The 18011-nt window shown below is 48.1% G+C and overlaps 1 protein-coding gene and 11 non-coding genes across 12 annotated transcripts; 8 read left to right on the top strand and 4 right to left on the bottom strand.

Moving 5' to 3' along the window:
• The first annotated feature begins 1 nt into the window (after nt 1).
• Nucleotides 2–7740, top strand: LOC102060063 (E3 ubiquitin-protein ligase TRIM39-like). Its single transcript, XM_027799561.2, has 6 exons — nt 2–1989; nt 2890–2985; nt 3722–3952; nt 4662–4684; nt 5434–5549; nt 6118–7740. The coding sequence occupies exons 1-6, from the start codon at nt 1570–1572 to the stop codon at nt 6630–6632; spliced, it is 1401 nt and encodes a 466-aa protein (XP_027655362.1). The 5' UTR covers nt 2–1569; the 3' UTR covers nt 6633–7740.
• A 762-nt stretch (nt 7741–8502) lies between these two features.
• Nucleotides 8503–8574, top strand: TRNAE-CUC (transfer RNA glutamic acid (anticodon CUC)). The gene has a single exon. It is a non-coding gene; the product is annotated as a tRNA-Glu (tRNA).
• A 676-nt stretch (nt 8575–9250) lies between these two features.
• Nucleotides 9251–9323, bottom strand: TRNAV-CAC (transfer RNA valine (anticodon CAC)). Its single transcript has one exon. It is a non-coding gene; the product is annotated as a tRNA-Val (tRNA).
• Nucleotides 9324–9712: 389 nt separating this feature from the next.
• TRNAL-CAA (transfer RNA leucine (anticodon CAA)) lies at nt 9713–9820 on the bottom strand. Its single transcript has 2 exons — nt 9783–9820; nt 9713–9758 (listed from the first exon to the last, which is right to left on the bottom strand). It is a non-coding gene; the product is annotated as a tRNA-Leu (tRNA).
• Nucleotides 9821–10020: 200 nt separating this feature from the next.
• TRNAK-CUU (transfer RNA lysine (anticodon CUU)) lies at nt 10021–10093 on the bottom strand. The gene has a single exon. It is a non-coding gene; the product is annotated as a tRNA-Lys (tRNA).
• A 397-nt stretch (nt 10094–10490) lies between these two features.
• On the top strand, nt 10491–10563 carry TRNAV-CAC (transfer RNA valine (anticodon CAC)). Its single transcript has one exon. It is a non-coding gene; the product is annotated as a tRNA-Val (tRNA).
• Nucleotides 10564–11070: 507 nt separating this feature from the next.
• Nucleotides 11071–11142, bottom strand: TRNAE-UUC (transfer RNA glutamic acid (anticodon UUC)). The gene has a single exon. It is a non-coding gene; the product is annotated as a tRNA-Glu (tRNA).
• Nucleotides 11143–11689: 547 nt separating this feature from the next.
• Nucleotides 11690–11762, top strand: TRNAV-AAC (transfer RNA valine (anticodon AAC)). Its single transcript has one exon. It is a non-coding gene; the product is annotated as a tRNA-Val (tRNA).
• Nucleotides 11763–12469: 707 nt separating this feature from the next.
• On the top strand, nt 12470–12542 carry TRNAV-CAC (transfer RNA valine (anticodon CAC)). Its single transcript has one exon. It is a non-coding gene; the product is annotated as a tRNA-Val (tRNA).
• A 672-nt stretch (nt 12543–13214) lies between these two features.
• TRNAV-AAC (transfer RNA valine (anticodon AAC)) lies at nt 13215–13287 on the top strand. The gene has a single exon. It is a non-coding gene; the product is annotated as a tRNA-Val (tRNA).
• A 2063-nt stretch (nt 13288–15350) lies between these two features.
• TRNAE-CUC (transfer RNA glutamic acid (anticodon CUC)) lies at nt 15351–15422 on the top strand. The gene has a single exon. It is a non-coding gene; the product is annotated as a tRNA-Glu (tRNA).
• Nucleotides 15423–15737: 315 nt separating this feature from the next.
• Nucleotides 15738–15810, top strand: TRNAK-CUU (transfer RNA lysine (anticodon CUU)). The gene has a single exon. It is a non-coding gene; the product is annotated as a tRNA-Lys (tRNA).
• Nucleotides 15811–18011: the final 2201 nt, after the last annotated feature.

Below are 18011 nucleotides of genomic sequence, written 5' to 3'. Positions count from 1 at the left end.
AAAGATGCCTTGACTATGAAACCATACCACAGGTTTCAGTGTGAGTGTTTGTGTGCACAGAGCTCTGCACTGGAAAATCATGACCCCCAAAAACACTTGTAACCAAATAACGGTGGATGTGTTATTTACTGATTTGCTCAGGACAATGTGTCACTTCGTTACTCAGCCTCAGCCCAATGCAAATAACTTCTGTTCGCTTCAGCATGCTAAGGGCTGCAGAGCAGGAGCAGGTCTTCCACATGCCATAGCTTGATGGTCTGTGGGATTAAATGGCTTAGGCGTTTCTAGTCAAAGAGGAAGGAGAACGATGTTGCTGTCCCTCCAGGAGAGGGATGGAGGAAAGGAGGACGTTTACTGCTTTGATGTTATAAATCCTGGTTTGGGATGAAGTCTTGGTGGATCTGGGGGCTCATTGCTACAGCCCAAGGCCAGGGGCTTTGCAGGAAAACCAGAGGTGCTGAGGATTTAAAAAACTGATGATGCACAAAAAGCATCCAACTGACTGTGCAAGGTCAGCACAGCTGGAGGAAAGTGACGTTGCAAATTGAAAAGCAGCCATGGGAGGGGAGATTTCCATTGCTGAAAAGATTTTCCTGAAATGTCACCTTTTTTCCCCAAAATGCAGTGGCTGAGGGCTGAAGGATACTCTCCTGCAGTGCAGTGGGATCTTGGGTGAAGGAGAACCTGTTTCTGAGCAGATTGAGTGAGGGGTACAGCTGGTCATGAAGTTATTTCATTTACAGCGTGGAAGAAAATCCCTTCCTCTCTTTAACTGCAGGCAAGCTTGGAGCAAAAGGAAAATTAAAAATAAGAGGGTGCCATGGTAATTAGCTGCTGCTTGACTCCAGGCTCAGCCCTGAACCGTGGAAGAAATGACATCCTGTTTAAAAGGAGAATTGAAAGTAACGATAAAAGTATTTATAGATGCACATACACACGCAGAAGTGAGGATGCTGGTGGGCTGGTGGTGACGCCAGCAGTGAGGTGTGCTAAATAATAAAGAGCTGAAATGAGCAACGAAGGATGTGCCTCAGTGGTTTACCATGAAGAAAGGAGACTTATTTGTGACAGGGGGCTTGCTTAAGCTCCATCCCCACGGCCATGCCCTTCAATTAATAAATTTAATGCACATTTATTAATGATCAATGAAACCAGTGTGGCTTCTGAGTGCCAGACCCCATGGGGGAGGCTTGGGGCAGGGGCTTCTTCTCAGTTTGCCTGAGTATTTTTTGGGGGAAGAAGGGTGATACAAAAGAGGCAGGTGGATCTTGAACAAGCCAGGAAATTACGAAGGATGTTTATTTTCCATTTAACCTCTTTTCAACCCACCAGGATCCCTGTGGAAAAGGCGATTCTCCCTTCCCCTCTGCAGCTGCTCAGCACAGGGTTTTGCTCCACAGCCATCATAACCTGGAGAAAACCTCATTGCATCTTAGCAGTAAATCTCTTCTGCCGCTTGCTTTCACCTCCCTCGGGGCCCGAGACACCTGCAGGAAGGGGAACAGTCAACAGGCAAGACCTGCTGGGGCGGAAAGCGAAAGCTACCCCGTCATCCTCGCCGCCAAGACCATGGCTGCAGACAGCCCTGCTGAAAGTTTCCGTGATGAAGCCTCCTGCTCTATCTGCCTGGGCTTCTTCCAAGACCCTGTCTCCATCCATTGTGGACACAACTTCTGCCGGGCGTGCATCACCCGCTGCTGGGAGGAAGCTGAGGAGAATTTCGCCTGCCCTCGGTGCAAAGAGACAGCCCCACAGAGGAACCTGAGACCCAACCGGGAGCTGGCAAAAATCATTGAGATAGCCAAGCAGTTGAGCTTGCAGGCAGCCAGAGGAGGGGCGGGGGGGGAGAGGCTGTGCGAGAAGCACCAGGAAGCTCTGAAACTCTTCTGTGAGGAGGATCAGACCCCCATCTGCCTGGTTTGCAGAGAGTCCCAGGCTCACCGGGTCCATGCCGTGGTCCCCATCGAGGAGGCTGCACAGGAGCATAAGGTGGGACGTGCGTGGCGTGGGGATCAGGGAGGAGGAGGGGACCAGGTCAGAGAACTGCCCTGTGGGTTCCTCTGCTTGCAGAAATCTGGATATCTGCTTTCTGCATCGTGGTTGGAGCATTGAATTACAGCGACCTCAACCCTACCTGCTCTGTGCACCCCCTCATTTACATTGCTGGTCACCCTTTCTGTCTTGAAGCTTCCATTCCTGCATCATAATGGTGTCCTCATATAAATCCTGTTGGAAAGGAGCCCAGGAGGTCATCTAACCCGAGCTCCTGCTCAAAGCAGGATCAGCTATGCTGGCTCGGACATTTGGGGTGCAGGACATGCTGCGTGTAGATGTACAGGACAGAATTGGGTCTTACGGTGCTGGTTTTTCCAACACGTCGGTGGTCTGGGCTCCAGTTCTCACTGGAGCTGTGTGGTGTAACCTGGGTCTCACTGCACAAGGGTGATGGAGGGTATGGTCTCCTCACCATAAACTGGCTTGAGCGTCCCCTCCAGAATTTGAGAATGTGACCATAAGCACATTCCTGGGCAGCTGAAGTGAGTAAACAGCCTGAGGTTATAACTTCTGGGGCAGCTGAACCTGGGCAGATGCCAGCAGGGTGCCCCCAGCCATCTAAAGCTCCTTCTCTGCTGAGTTGGTCCTTTGCCCAAGTCTTTTCCAATCTATGCCGTGAATTTCACCCTGGTTGTTGGAGAAAGCAAGCTGTTCTGGCTGCCCTGCTCTGCCAGAAATCAGGGTTTATGAATTCCTAGAGCCAGATTATTGTGTTATGAAGCAAGGAAGAATTTGAGTTTGTAGGGGATAAACCTGTATAGCTGAGATGAGGGTAGAGGGCTAGACCAGCTAGAGGAAGAAAATGCGCCAACAAGTTGTTTCTTCTCCACTCAGGAGAAATTCCGGGCTCACGTGCAGATCCTGAGGGACAGGAGAGAAAAGCTGCTGGGGCTGAAGATGGCTGAAGAAAGGAAAAGCCTGGACTTCCTCGTAAGTGTCTATCCCTGGGCGGCATTGGCTTTCTCCCTCTCCTTTTGGTTGTCCCTCTGGCCATGACGACGTATGTGGAGACACAAGGTGTGCCATGGCCAAAGATCACATTTCCACAGTCACTTGCACATGCACGGAACGTCCTCTCCACTGGGGTGAGGTCTGGGCACTGGTGACAGCCTGTCACTGGGGTAGATTAAAAACCATTCCCTTTTCCCCCATGTTTCCTGCCTCTTGTATGCATTAGCAGGCTGGGAGCATGTGTTGGATTTTGCCGGGTTATTGCTGATCATCTTCTTCCCCAGCTTGCTCACAAGTGGGGCACGTTCCTAGATTCCCCCTACTAATACACACAGAAAATGGGGTTCACCCAATTGCATCTTTTTGTCTTGTTTTCCCTTTCCCTGACGTCTTTTTCTGACTAATCTGTTTATGGTTTTATTTTGATATGGTTTATCTCCCCTTGTTGTTCTAAGGTCTGGAGCATTTCGGGTACAAAGATTGTAGTCCATGCAAAATGTCCCTTGCCAGCAACTTCAGCCTAGAAATGGCAAAAAAACCCCTAACAAATAAAAAAAATTAATATCATATTAATTATTCTTCTGCTCTGCAATGGGCACTGGAACTTACGGCTGTGTTATGAGTCATCATGTCAGATCAGTTCTGTTGCAATTTTTCTTGACCATTTCTGTTCCCAGCCCTGCCTTTCCCTTGTGTGCATTGGTTCTTATTGCAGGAACAGGTGGAAACGGAGAGGCAGAAGGTTGTGTCTGAAGTCAAGGAGCTGCACCAGTTCGTGGAGGGACAGGAACGTCTCCTCTTGGACCGGCTGACAAAGCTGGACCAGGAGATTATGAGGAGACAGGAGGAGAACATCAACAGGCTTTTGGAGGAGATCTCTTCCATTGGCAAGCAGATCTGTGAACTGGAGGAGATGTGTCAGCAGCCAGTGTGTGAATTCCTGCAGGTGAGACCTCAGGCCCCTCTGAAGACCACTGGCTTTGGACACCACCGGTGTCACCAGTCCAGGAGTCAAATTAATTCTAAATACTCCTTTTAAAATTTTCTTTTAAAATGTATCTTTCAAAGCTTCTTTTTTTTTTTTTTCCTTTTTTTAAAATTATTTTCTGCAATGATCACAACTGTCCACTTGAATATTTGAAATCAACCGCCGCCTCTTTAAATCACTATTTACATGGGTATGAGATTCATCCATCTGATTGAACATGTCTACATACAAAACAATTGTCCAGGTTCCTTCATAGTGGAGAAACACTCAGGCACTCATCTCATCTTCATCCAAACCCATCACCTGAACCCACCTCCAGGCTCTAATTAACGCTTTTTTGAAACATTTAAATATGCTGAAGCAGTGGTGTGCATTAGAAGTAATAACACCTGTACTGGAAGAGTGGGGATGTGAAAGGTGGTGGGTGATGGCAGATAACTACGATGAGCTGCTCTTTAAGTGATGTTGCCATGAGCTCACCTAACTCCCCAGCAGACCTGCAAACGCTCTGCAGGCAGACCAGTGTGAAGGCACTCGTCTGAGGCCCACAATTCAGACAGAGCAGTGCCTAGAGTACATCACCCCACACTCCTGCGGTAGCTGCTTGTTGTTTACCATCATGACTTTGCTCTGACCTAATGCTCTATCTCTCATCTTTTCCTTGTAGGACAGCAGAAACATCTTGAGCAGGTTTGCAGCTCCTTTCATGCGTTCTTGTGATGTTAATGTTTATCTCTATGGTGGTGACACCGATGGACTCCGAAACCCCAGCAACTTATGATCCCTGTATGCTAGGGACTGTAGAGACATATAGGACACGACTAGGACACTGCAAAAGGTCCAAGTAGGATGCTGAAGACCAGGGAAAGGTATCAGATGGGATGATGGTACCTCCAGCCTTGCTGCTGCTTTCTTCTCTATAGTCCATGCAAAACTACCTGTTCCTGAAGGGCTGAGCTTTCACTCCTTGCAAGCACACCAAAAATAGCAAGCCAGCAGCTAAAAATACACAGGTGTTTAAATGCCAAGGAACGCATCCAGGTGGAAGGGAATCCAGTATGAACTTCCAGCCCTATAGCAGACCTTTTCATGTCCTCTTTGGACACGGATCGAGAAGGTGGGTTATTGGAAAGACAAAAGCAAGCAAGGAAAGGCATTTTTCATTGCCTGTGGTTCCCCGTGATGTAGGGTGCTACTGGTCATGAGAGAAAGCCTTTACTATCCAGGGACTCTTCACTGGTGTTTGGGAACAACATACTTACTGTGGGTCAACAAACTCTTCTCTGGGAGCTTATTAATGACTGCCTCAGGACCAAGCCTTTGCTTTAGTCCTACTATTACTTATTTCCTTCTAAGAAAATCCAGCTGAAAATTGATCAGTGCATAATGACAATTATGAGTGAAGGAAGTATTATTAGAAAGGTCTTCCTTCTTTCCAGGCTTGAGAAGGACAGTGCCCAGAAGCCAGCAGAGACATCACCTGACCTGGGAGAGGAACCCACTGGTCTTCCTCAGAAAAATATTGCCCTCAAAGAGATGCTGATGAAATTTCAAGGTACAGAGCAACTGGGGAGGAGGAGGGTTTGAGAATGCGTAAGGAAGCTAGGTAGAAGTCCTGGTGGAATGCTGTGGAGGGAGACTCCCAATGCACCCTGCAGAGCTATAGCCACATTAGCATAGCAAGAAGTAACTGCTGTTGTTGATTACATGAGAGAGGGCATTCTTCCCTCCCGGCAGCGCTCTCTGGGGTGCTGGGTGATCTCACGAAGGCTCAGCGTCACGTTTGGGAATCACCTCTCTGAATGAGACCAAAGATGAAAATTGCAAATATTTCCACATGGGAAGTCATGAGACACCTGAGGATTTCTTCCCTCTTTTCAATGGCCGGGAGACTCCCAGCAAAAATGGAAAGCCTTACCTTTACTCTAAACCAAGTTCCCTTCATGCAGCTGTCTTTTCTACTATTCCAACCTTGCTCACAGGCATAAAACCATTCCTGCTCAGCTCCGGCAAACAAGGACTGGGAGCTGGAGCATCCCAAGGGGAAAGATGGGGAAAATGTGTCCCTAATGCCCTTGAGGAATAAGCTGCACTTGCAATGCTCATCTTCTCTCTATCCCCAGTAAGTCTGACATTGGATCCAGAGACAGCGCATCCCCGGCTGGTCCTGTCTGAGGATCGCAAGCATGTGAGATGGGAAGACACCCGCCAACCTGTACCTGACAACCCCAAGCGCTTCGACTCATCTCGCTGTGTCTTGGGCTGTGAGGGTTTCAGCACGGGGAGGCATTACTGGGAGGTGGAGGTGGGCGATGGGGAAGCCTGGGCAGTTGGGGTGGCCAAGGAGTCAGTCAGGAGGAAAGGACGGATCAGCATCAACCCCAAGGTGGGGATCTGGGCGGTGGGGCAGTGTGGGAGCCAGTACCAGGCTCTCACCTCTCCTACCATCCCCATCTCCCTGATTGCTGCCCCCAAAGTGATTGGGGTTTACCTGGACTATGAGGCAGGGCGAGTGGCGTTTTTTGACTCCAATAATGAAGCACCAATCTTCACCTACCCCCTGACATCCTTTGCAGGGGAGCAAATCCTCCCTCTGCTCTGCCTGGGGAGGGGGTCCCAGTTCACACTCTCCCCCTGACCCAACCATGGGACAGCATCTGCTTGGGTGCCACTCTTGCCAGGGTCTAGGGAGATGGTAGAGGGGTCACCACCCCAAAGATGGCTTTTGGGAGCACAAAGAATGTGCTACCTGGGATGGAAAATTCTCCTTTCTCCAACATTTTTGTCAGCAAGAAGCATTGGTTGGTCCAGAGCTTGTATGGGAGAGGGGCTGCTCTGCTCCCCAAAATAACATCTGTCATCAGACAGCTCTGCCAACAATGCCACCCTGGTGCATCCATGCCCATAAACCCCTTCCAAAAACCTCTCTGTTGGAGGACAGGGATAGAGCTGAGCCTAGCACACTGGATCCCAGTTCCTCTCCCTCCGCCTTCCCTGACTGATCCTGCACTCCTGCTCTTTGCTGGACCCTTTCTTTGCCTCACTGAGCTTTCAGTTGTGCAACTGAGCATAGATGCTGTGGATGGCGATGCAAAAGCCTGGAGGACTCCATGATGACTTCTAGTTTTATGTGGACAAGGTGGTAATAATCACAGGTGAGACAGGCAAGACCTGATCTGGTGGAAGGGTACTTTAAATCATCCAAAGTACCTCTGTCCCTGTGAGCTTGTGTTGGATCAGTGGTTGGTGCTGCATGATGTCCTCACCACTGGGCGTTGCAAGGACTCACCTCTTCATATGCATCCATCCAGGCTACGGTCCCTCCAGGGTCAGTGGAGAACGGTGGCAAATTGTAATTTATCTCACCTAGAAATGGCTCAATGAGTGCATGTAAGAGTATTTCCTTCTCCCCACTGATTACAGAGGGAGCCCAGATTAACTAGGTGGCATGGAGACATGCCCAAAACCAAGAGAAATAAATCTCCCCCAAGGCAGAGATGGCTTTAACCTCTTATTGAGCAACAGCTTTGGGCTGAGCTGTTGGATAATGAGTATTTAGGGGTGTAAGGAGGAACCTGGGAGGGATGGAGGGTGTTCACAGGAGCATTTCGTAATGGATAGAGTCAGTGTTTTCAGAGATCCAAACCACTTGTAAGGATGTGCCTTTGATCGCTTGAAAAGCTTTGTTTGCCTCAGCTGCCAAATGCAAACTATGGAAATGAGAATAAGAAATTGCCTCCTTTGCAGCCTGGTGTGGTTATTTTGTCTGGCACTTCAAGGGCAGCGACTGGGAACCTCTGCAAAATCCCCAGCTGGGCAGGGCAAGGTCTTCTGTTAGTGATAAGTGCTCCTGCATCCCACGGTAGCACTTCTGCTTAAATTCCCAAGAGTTTCATAATTAGGAGCCAAATTAATAATTCATAATTAGGAGCCAAAATGCATTTCAGCAGCTTGGCCTTAAATAGCAGCAGATGATTGAGGATGTTCTCACAGGCCTCCACACAGCCAGGTATATGCAAAACCCTTCTGGAAGCTGCTGCACACCCCACAATTTTATTTTATTTTATTTTTTTTAATGCAAAGAACAGCTCCGCTTGTTTGCTTTGCATAGGCAGGAGAATCCACAGCACGAGCAGTACAGCCAGAGTGCAACAGCGAGGTGGTGCACCCCAGGGAGAGCACACCCAGGATGAGCAACTCCAAACTGGTTCCCAGTAATGAGCTGCATGCAAGGAGAGCAAGGGGTGGTCCTTGCTCCCTTTCCCTCCAAGAAACACCTGGATTTGGGTAAATCGGATCACGGGGTGGCCATCATTCCCTGAAGGGAAGCCACAGGGTGGCTGCTTGGGACAACCAACCTTTCTGCATGAGCTGCATCGATGAGTGGATGAGGTGGAGTGCAGTGAGGACAGGGGAAAAGGACCGAAAATAAAAGGGAGACAGGTCAAAGAATTGCAAAGATTAGTCCTGGTTGCGATCCAGAGGTGTGCGAGACTTTAGTCACCGCCTCCCTGGTGGTCTAGTGGTTAGGATTCGGCGCTCTCACCGCCGCGGCCCGGGTTCGATTCCCGGTCAGGGAAGATGCTTTTTCCCCCGACCAGACCGCTTTTTTTTTTTTTTTTTTTTTGCTTTCTTGTTTTTTGGGTTTTTTTTTTTTTTTTTGAAAAAGCCTTTTCTATTATAACAAGACCCTCCCTCCCCTCCCCCAAACATTCCTTACCGCCTCTTTTTGCTTCGATACCTCCTCACACGTGCACACCTCCCTCGGCAGGATGTCCCCACTTTCACACCTGTTACAGGCATCCCTAACGCCATTTGATAGCTTGTTGCAGCCCAGCCGCGCCACTGTTATTTAGCAAGGGTATTGTTTATTTCTCTATGAGTATTATTTACTAGATAGACGTTTTCTTTAATATGGATAGTACCTAGGAGTATTTATCTGAACCATGCAAAAAACTGGGAGAAATTGGAAAGACAGTATTTTACGAAAAAAAAAAAAAAAAAAAGGCGGGGGGGGGGGGAATAATACTTAAAAAAAGGAATAGAATAAATAATAGAAAAGATAGATTAAAAAATAAGTAAAGGAATAAGTAGAAAAAGGAATAAGTGAAAAAAGGAATAAAAAAGGAGTAAATTAAAAAGAAATAAATTAGAAAAGGAATAAATTAAAGAAGGAATAAACAAAAAAAACCACCCCAAAACCACGAAAAGCAGCTCGCCAGAACAAGGAAGGGAAAACAGTGAAAAAAACGTAGGTGTTTCTGCCCGGTTTCGAACCGGGGACCTTTCGCGTGTGAGGCGAACGTGATAACCACTACACTACAGAAACTCCGGCTGTGGCAGCTCCTTTCTGTCCTCACTGTGACTGCACCTGCCCGCACATTCCTCCCTGCACAAAGAGCGCCGAGACACCCCAAACCCGCTGCTTTCAAGGGGCTGCTCCTAACCCCCCACCTGATTCTGGGGGGCTACGTGGCTAATTTCCAGAAAAGCTGGTTTCACCGCGGAGGTGTGCAAAAAAAAAAAAAAATCCTGGACGCGGTAAAAAAAAACCCCAGAAGTAGCCCTTCTGTAGTCTTCGTACTCCGTAAGTGGGTGAAAAGACCCGTCTAATGATTTTTGAGGGGTGATCACAGCGTTGGGCTGCTTTCAGGCCAGAGGGAGCAGCTCGAAGAGGAAAATGAATTTTTTCAGGAATGTGCCCAATAAAACGGTACCTGTCAGGAGTGGGATTTGAACCCACGCCTCCACACGGAGACCAGAATACCCAACTGTAGGAAGGCAGAGCCTTGAGTCTGGCGCCTTAGACCACTCGGCCATCCTGACGGTGGCTAACCATTGTTAAAAAGGGTGATAGAGCGATACTAAAAAGTAAGGTTTTTCTTTTTGTGTGTATGTTTTTGGTGGTTTTAATTTTTGTGCGAAGGGAGGCGCTTGCAGTTGTTATCAGCGGTGGAGCACTGAAAAATCGGGAGTTATTTTCAACCGAATCGTGCTAACTTGAGGGTTGGTTAAAAAAATTCGGCCGCCCAACGTGGGGCTCGAACCCACGACCCTGAGATTAAGAGTCTCATGCTCTACCGACTGAGCTAGCCGGGCTCTGGGAAAGCTCTTTTCTGTCCTCATTTTGGTGCGGGATTCGAGTGGTTCCATACCCTCTTCTCTGCCCACATTCTGGCTGAGAAGGTAGTGAAACGCCCCAGCAGAGAGATTTTTTTGGAAAGGCTGAAAAATCTCCTCACCCAGGGCCCCCGATGCAATTTTGGCGACATTTATGCAATTTTTTTGCATATTAAATTAAACGCTTCCCGCTCGGATAAATAATAGAGACAGCAGCAAGCGGGGGGGGCGGGGGGGGGGGGGGCGGAATTCCATGTGAATTCGGTGGAAAAGATTTTTTTTTTTCTTTACCCCCACACTTACTTTAATACCAAAAAGGGGTTAAGGATGGGGGTACAGGTGAAGTCTGGGGGCCCCCAGAGTGAGGACGTGGAGGGTTTCTGTAGTGTAGTGGTTATCACGTTCGCCTCACACGCGAAAGGTCCCCGGTTCGAAACCGGGCAGAAACAACCTCAAATCTTTTTCGCTTTTAGTCCTTGCCATTAAATTTGTGGAACAATATTCCCCTCATGTCTGGAATACCCGCGCTTGGAAAAAAAATCTTTATTTATAGCACAAGTTGCAGAAGGGGATTTATTTTAATCTGTACATTAATAGTTTTATATGGGGACACAGTGACAAGTTGGGCAGGGGGTTCAGCACAGCCTGGAGCCTCACTCCATCATGGAGGTATCGCTGCTCCTGTCTCCTTTTTGGGTAGGAACATGCAGGAATCTGTTAAAGTGTCTGTGTCCCCAGAGATTCCCCCCCCACAAAGGGAAAGGGAGCAGAAAAAATGCTCTGATAGATTTAGTCCCACCAGACCATAGGATTATTCTTGCAGAAATAGTTCGTCAGCCTTATCTTACGTGGATTTGGAATTGTCTTTTACTTTCTAGGGAAAGGCAGAAATCTAGCAAAGATGGGAAGGCATTTATAAATTCAACTTAATTTTTTTAGAAAAAATTGATTACCTTTTCCCTGACCGGGAATCGAACCCGGGCCGCGGCGGTGAAAGCGCCGAATCCTAGCCACTAGACCACCAGGGACCTGATAAATACCCAAATTCTACCAATCTGATCTTTTATTTCGGCACATTTGGCTGTTCTGGAGTTGCTGCTTCTCATCACACCAACAGCAGCTGCTTTGCTTCGACAGCAAAACTAATAAAAATTAACAAACTTAATTAAACCCGACAAAAAAATTTTTTTAAAAAGAGCAAAAGTAATTAAAACCATTGATTTTCCCCCAAACCAGCTCTCCCTGATGGTCTAATGGCTAGGATCCGGTGCTGCCACCGCCGTGACCCGGTTCCGATTCCCGGTCAGGGAAAGTGTCTCCAGAAAAAAGCTAATTCTTTAAAAACCCAACTTTTCTTCCTCGGGGGTCCTGCAGGACTTCTCTGTGTTGAGCCATGGCTCAAACAAACTTGTTCTTCTTTTTACCCTCGAGTGCGGGTGGCTACAAAAAATGCTCATTTTCTAATGGTGATGGCTAATTTGAGGTGAATTTCGCTAGAAAAGGAGCTAGGAGAGGGTGGTAGAGACCTAGATTCATCCTGCGAGAGGGGGGTCCCCCGCAGCGCCCCACAGTCGGGTTTCTGTAGTGTAGTGGTTATCACGTTCGCCTAACACGCGAAAGGTCCCTGGTTCGAAACCAGGCAGAAACATCTGCTTTTGGGGCTTTTTTAGGGTATTTTTAAAGCATCTCCTTGGGTTTTCACTCATTCGTAACCTTCAGCAAAACACTGCTTCCAAACTGCAGAGCAGCAGGGCTGCAAATTAAAAAGCATGAAGGGCCGTCCCTGCTGTTGAAACCTTAATTTCTATATTACAATGCACACTTTTATGGATAACTTTAAATAGATCTATAATATACGTCTAAATGCCTTGATTTTTCAAAAAAAATGCATTAATATTCAGCAAAGGAACTGACTCCTTTTCTTCCTCCTGGGTTTTACTGTGGAGGAACCCAACCCAAACCCAGATTTGGTGAAATGCCTGATCAGGCTGTCTGGATGGTGTGGCAGAAACAAGTGGCTTGGGGGTTTTTTTGTGTTTTCAGGAAAAAGATGAGGCTGTTTCTGCCCAGTCGTGCGCCGAGGACCTTTTGTGTGTGAGGCGAATGTGCGACTGAGTGTGCAAACCCCTTGCACGCAGCAGGACAGCTCCATGTTTCCGGGTGATGTTCCAGAAGCTGGAGAGCAACAGGCAGAGAAAATGGGTTCAGATGAAGTGGGTTTGGGGTCTGGCTGAGGGGAGCAATACGGGAGAGGGGGTGCGTTTGCCAGAGGGGTTTGAGGTGCCTGGGAGCACCCGCTGAGGGGAATGGGGATCACCCTATTCCAGGTATGATGCAAAGGCCTGACCTCACCCCGTTTCTGTAGTGTAGTGGTTATCACGTTCGCCTCACACGCGAAAGGTCCCCGGTTCGAAACCGGGCAGAAACACTCCTTTTTACGGTTTTTTCCCTCCCTATCTTGCAGATATTAAAGGAGTTGGGTCATTCTGTGTGAAGATGGGTGACCACAGAGTGTCATTTAGCTCTGGTTTGGCCAGCTGGAGAAGGGGCCATGGCCCTGCCCATTGCAAAGCAGTGGCTGGGGACTCCAACTCCTTCTTTGGGGTATCTGAGGAAGGCATTGTATAGTGCATTTTCTCCCTGAAAAAGCAGTTTTAATCGGAGAATTCCCTCTGAGTGTCAAAAAGTATTATGTGTTGGGTTTCTCTTGGTTGTGTCCTTTGCTTTCACCACCCTCAGGAGACCATGAGACGTTTAAAAGACACGTAGAGGCTGTGCTTAGGGACATGGTTTAGTGATGAACTTTACAGCTCTGGGTTAACAATTGGACTTGATCTCAAAGGTCTTTTCCAGCCTAAATGATTCCACAACTCTATGATTCTGTGAAGAAAAGTGGCCTGGATGAGTGTTGGCAAAGGGAGAGAGAGAAGCTTTTGTGGTTGTTGGTCTTGGAAGATGAGGTGAAAAACCCCAAAGAAGCAAAAGGAGGAAAAAAGGGGCAAATGGATGTAGGGAGCGTCACTAGGAATGGGGAAAATTCGGTGGAACAACCTTTATTCTGGTTTTCCACAAACATGACCCCCCCCCTCCAAGAAAGCAGGTTTCTGTAGTGTAGTGGTTATCACATTCGCCTAACACGCGAAAGGTCCCTGGTTCGAAACCAGGCAGAAACACTGCTTTTTTTGAGGGGTTTTTTCCCTTTTTTACCATTTTCCATCCCTCTCTGCAACGCGCTCATACAGGACACCCACGTGCTCTTTGAGATTTAATTTAGTGGTTATTTTGGGGTGGTTTTCAACCTGGGACCCGTGGAGAGGGTGGGATGACTTCTTCAACCATGCACATCTTTTACATCTGTAATTTTAGACATTTGCTTTCCACATGGATAGAGAGGAAAAATTTGCATTTACACCCTGCTGCTTCATGAGATCTCTTCTTTTTTTTTTCCATCACCAGGCTAGAGAGAGCTAAAGCAGACTCTGCTGTCACATCCTGAGCTCATGCAGAGGGGTATTGCTGTGCCTGTGGCAATCATCAGCCCTTCTTCCTAAAGTGGAAAGGCCAGCTGCCCAGCTGAGGGCACTAATTAATGGCCCTGGACAGCCCCACCTGGGACACCCTGCCCATGCCTGGGAGCTCTATTTAAGCTCAGTCCTGGAGATTTCAGCCCTTTTTGCAAGCTGCTTTAGAGGAGCATCTGTGTGTGGCCATGGATACTGCTGATCCACCTCGTGGGCTGCATTCCCAGCTTGCCCTCAGCCCTGCCTCCTGCCCCACAGACTTCTCTGCTGCCCTCACTCAGATATTGTAGGGCAAACCCTGAACAGAGAGCCCAGGATGGGAATTATCCAACATGGGGGGTTTATATACCAAGGGGGTAGGGTTCTTCTGCTGCATGATGGTGAACAACTTTGGTGCTGTCCCTACGTGATGTTGGTTTTGTTCCTGGGATGTTGCTATTTCTTTGACTTAAGTATTGCTTAAATATTTTGTGGCTCTTCCTCTTGCATCTTTACTCCTCCATCCAGCTTGTCTCTAGCCCAGGTTGAGCTCCTTCCCATGCTTGTCTCATGGCTTAGCTTTATTTCTGGATGTTGTACCCACAGAGATAATTCCACTATCCTCAAAATCAAGAAACCAGTTTGTTCCTTTCCCTGCAAAAAACATTTTGCATTCGTTCATCCCATGAATGAGCTGGGGGAAAAAAAAACAAACTGTGTAGAGGGGGAGACTTTGCAGTCATGCATTCCTGCTTCTGGATGGAATTATTTGTTCTTGGGACATGACCTAGAATAGCAGCCAGATCTCAGGCTCCTCATTCAATTAACTCTCTGGAGCACAACCCACTGTCGTTAAATCTGGTCTTTCCCCTCCTTGATGCATCTGTGCTGACCTACATCACCACATAGCTTTTGTTAAAGCTCTTTGCTGTTCACATTCCCACTCTTCCAGAAACTCCCATAAAGGACCTGGCAGGAGAAAGCTTTTTCTACTGAACTGTTCTCATCCTCCTCCCGTCTTATTTCTATTCTGTGTGTAGATATGTGCCAAAATAATGGGACTTGTAATGTGGCACATCAGGAGCTGAAGGGAGTCTCTTCTGAAAATGGAGAATTCCCTCAAAAATCAGGAGATCTGTGTGCAGTAGCTGGGGAAAGAGGCCTGTGTAACAACTGAACTGTGTTCAAACATGGGGAAAACGCCTAAAAATCAGTAAGTGGTCTGAAATTATCATGAATCTCAAGGATCAGACTGATCCCCTTGCAGCAACATCATCATCCGCAGCTCTGCATATTTTTATAGAGCTACTGAGATGCCAGTAACCTGCTCTTTTTCACCCATTGCGCCCAAGAAATGGAGGAACTTGGGGCTTCTGGGGCGTTTTCAACCCAGCTGAATGCATTGAGATTGAATCCAGCAGCTGGAAAGTTGGGAAGACCTTCCAGTTCTGATGGGAGCAGACAAACAACCATGTGTTTGGGGACCAGGTGTCCCCAGGAGGAGGGGGAAAAAGGCATTTGGTGGCTGGTGACTTTCAGACTCCCAGGTGCTGGAGAAACCACCGAGAAGGGCTTGCTGCTGGATGGCAGCAGAAAATAAACACAAGGGGGGGTGTGGGGGGGTGGGGGGGTCCTTTTTAGCTGCTAAAGGAAGGAAGAGGAAAACACCCTCCTGTGCAACCGTTTGTGCCCCCGCGTATCTGAGCTCACATTGGGGGAAAACACCCTATCGCAGTTCCCTGGTGGTCTAGTGGTTAGGATTCGGCGCTCTCACCGCCGCGGCCCGGGTTCGATTCCCGGTCAGGGAAGAGAGTTTTAATTTTTTTTTTTTTTTTTTTTTTACATTTCGCAGATTCAGCTGCGCGATGCAAAGCATCCCGCCCCCCCTCCCGCCCTCCTCCGCTGTCCGAGTGCTCCCGGACGTGGGTGCGGAGTCTGGTTGGGCACAGACCAAAGGGGACTTGGCGCTCCAGCAACCACGTCGGGAGAAAGAAAAGGGAGCTGCCGGCCTGGAGCTTTTCCTGCTGCGTTCTCTCTCCTGAGACGAACCCCCGCCCCCCCCCAAGGTCACTGCCTGCGCCTGGGGTGATGCTGAGAAGCTGCCGTACAGGGCTGCAAGCAGAGCCCGGCTAGCTCAGTCGGTAGAGCATGAGACTCTTAATCTCAGGGTCGTGGGTTCGAGCCCCACGTTGGGCGTTTCTTTTCTTCTTATTTTCTCCCCCTCGTCAAAATTTCAGGGATGTTTGCCACAGGGTGGATCACTAACTCCGAGAGAGGAGCTGTCTCCCAACAAATCCAGTGCCATCTGGTAGTCAGGGTGGCTTTCCTTTTTTTCGGAAAGGAGAAAAGTTGGCTCCTTCAATCTCTAGCACTTCAGAGTGATTTCTACTTGCCCCTGTCTCAAGCCCTAACATTACGTTATTCCTTATTGCTTTGATGCAGTCTTTGAGCCATGTAAACCTCTCCAGACTGGAACTGGGTAATAAATTGGAGCAAATCCAACCCCAGGTACTCTCAGAGTGCCTGATAAGTCCCAGGAAATCCACGGTCTTCACTTTACAGCACATTTCTAAACACAAGGGAAAAAATATTTACTAACCTATTTTGTTGTGTTTAATGCCTTAGATTGAGAGTATCCCTTCTGGTTTAGACCAAAGCCTTTTGCTCCACAGCAGAGGATGCACCACATGTGAGAGCAAGGTGAACGGTGCTGTGCAGCAGAGATGAAAACAAGCTGAGCTTTGGACTGGGAAAGTATTACACTGTGCTTCTTTCCAGAGTTCTCCGGAGCAGGATGTGTGTTGAATTCATACAAGGACCCAGCCCTCTGGGAACTTCTTCCACTTGCTCTTTGATTCTGGCTGCCTGGAGGAGCTGAGCTTGGCTTCATGCTCCAGAAAATGCAGGTATCATCTGTACTTCTCCTGTCAGCACAAGAACAGCTGCATAAACATCGTGTTGGGTTGGTACAGGTGAAGCCAAAGGACTTGGAAATAACTCGAGGCAGGTAGGCAGGTTTCTGAGAATCATGTCCTAATTAAACATGTCATTACTTCAGGCCATAACCATGCAGCTTCAACCCTCCAGAAAAAAGGTCTGACTGTGGGCACCAGGCCCTCTTATGACCCATATTTCTCCAGCATGTGTAGTCCATGGGTTGTGTTAGTTCTTGGAGCACTTGTTGTGTTGAGCAAGCATCCACCCGTGGGGCTTGTCAACTGGATTGACCTGTGTCCCGTCAAGGCCATGACACAAGCTGGTTTGCTCCATGAGAAATAACATAAGAGTTCATGCAGCTCTGCCACCCATCTGTGTCTTAAAAGAAGCCAACCTCCTGGTCTGTACTTGAACTCCTGGTTTGACTTGAAGGTGTGTGAAAAGATGCATTTTAGCTCTTCCAGGTCCCATGCCTGGAGTAGCTCAGCTGAGGGAAAGGCTGGATAAGAAAATCGAAACAAGAAAAATACAGCAATGAGGGGGGGACAATAGGAAGTACTGAAAGTCTTTTTCTCTTCTGCAAAGTCCTGCTTGCTTAGGAGAAATGGGCTCCAGGATAAGGCGAAAGTTTCCCATCCCTTGATGCTTTTTTTTTTTTCCCTCTTCTCTGCTCCATGAAAAACCGCACCCAACGTGATGAATCAGTGTGATTAAACATGATGCTGAACAGGGAGGGGGATAGAGAAGGGAGATGGGAGGGTGTGCTTTTTGGCAGGACTCCTACGTGGGATAAGGCACATCCTTCTACCCTTGTTATTGGAGGAAAACCCAAATTAGCTGGTCTCAAAAGGGGACTGGTGAAGGTGCTGCCTTCACAAGCAGAGAAGGGCTGTAGACTTACTCGTTTGTCTATAAAATCTGCCTCTTTGGGTCTTTCCTGCAGAGTTAACCCTGAGTTGACTTCAAAGTTGGGTGCTGGGATTGAAATGAGATTCAAGGGCCTGAGAGCCTGCAGACTCGCCCATGTAATGAATAACTCCATGCCATGGAAGGTCTGCCTGGGCTCGAGGAGGAGCCGTGTTTACCCAGGTGTGAGCAGAAGCATTGTTCCCACCAAACAATATCCCCCACCTGCTCCGAGGTCATTCAGGTCCTGGGTCAGCCCAAGAGCAGGAGAGAAATAAAAGCAGCAGGGACACGTGGCTTGTGGATGCCTGGAGCTCCGAGGGAAAAGCAGAGTCTGGTAAGGGACCTTCTCTTGGGGTTTTGCTTTGGGACTTTCCTGTGTCTTCCTTCTGTGCTTGCATCCACTGGCACCATCCCAACACACCCTCTTAAATCCCCCAGGAAAGGGCCTCCACTTACTTGAATACCCTTTGTTTTATGCTCATAAAATTGGGCATTTTGCTAAATCAGCATCCAATTTATGCTTTCTGTGAGAAAAATAATGGAACTAGATA

The sequence above is a fragment of the Falco cherrug genome, chromosome 21 (assembly GCF_023634085.1).
Source record: "Falco cherrug isolate bFalChe1 chromosome 21, bFalChe1.pri, whole genome shotgun sequence".
Classification (NCBI taxonomy): Eukaryota; Metazoa; Chordata; class Aves; order Falconiformes; family Falconidae; genus Falco; species Falco cherrug.
This window is presented reverse-complemented; position numbering and strand designations above follow the sequence as displayed.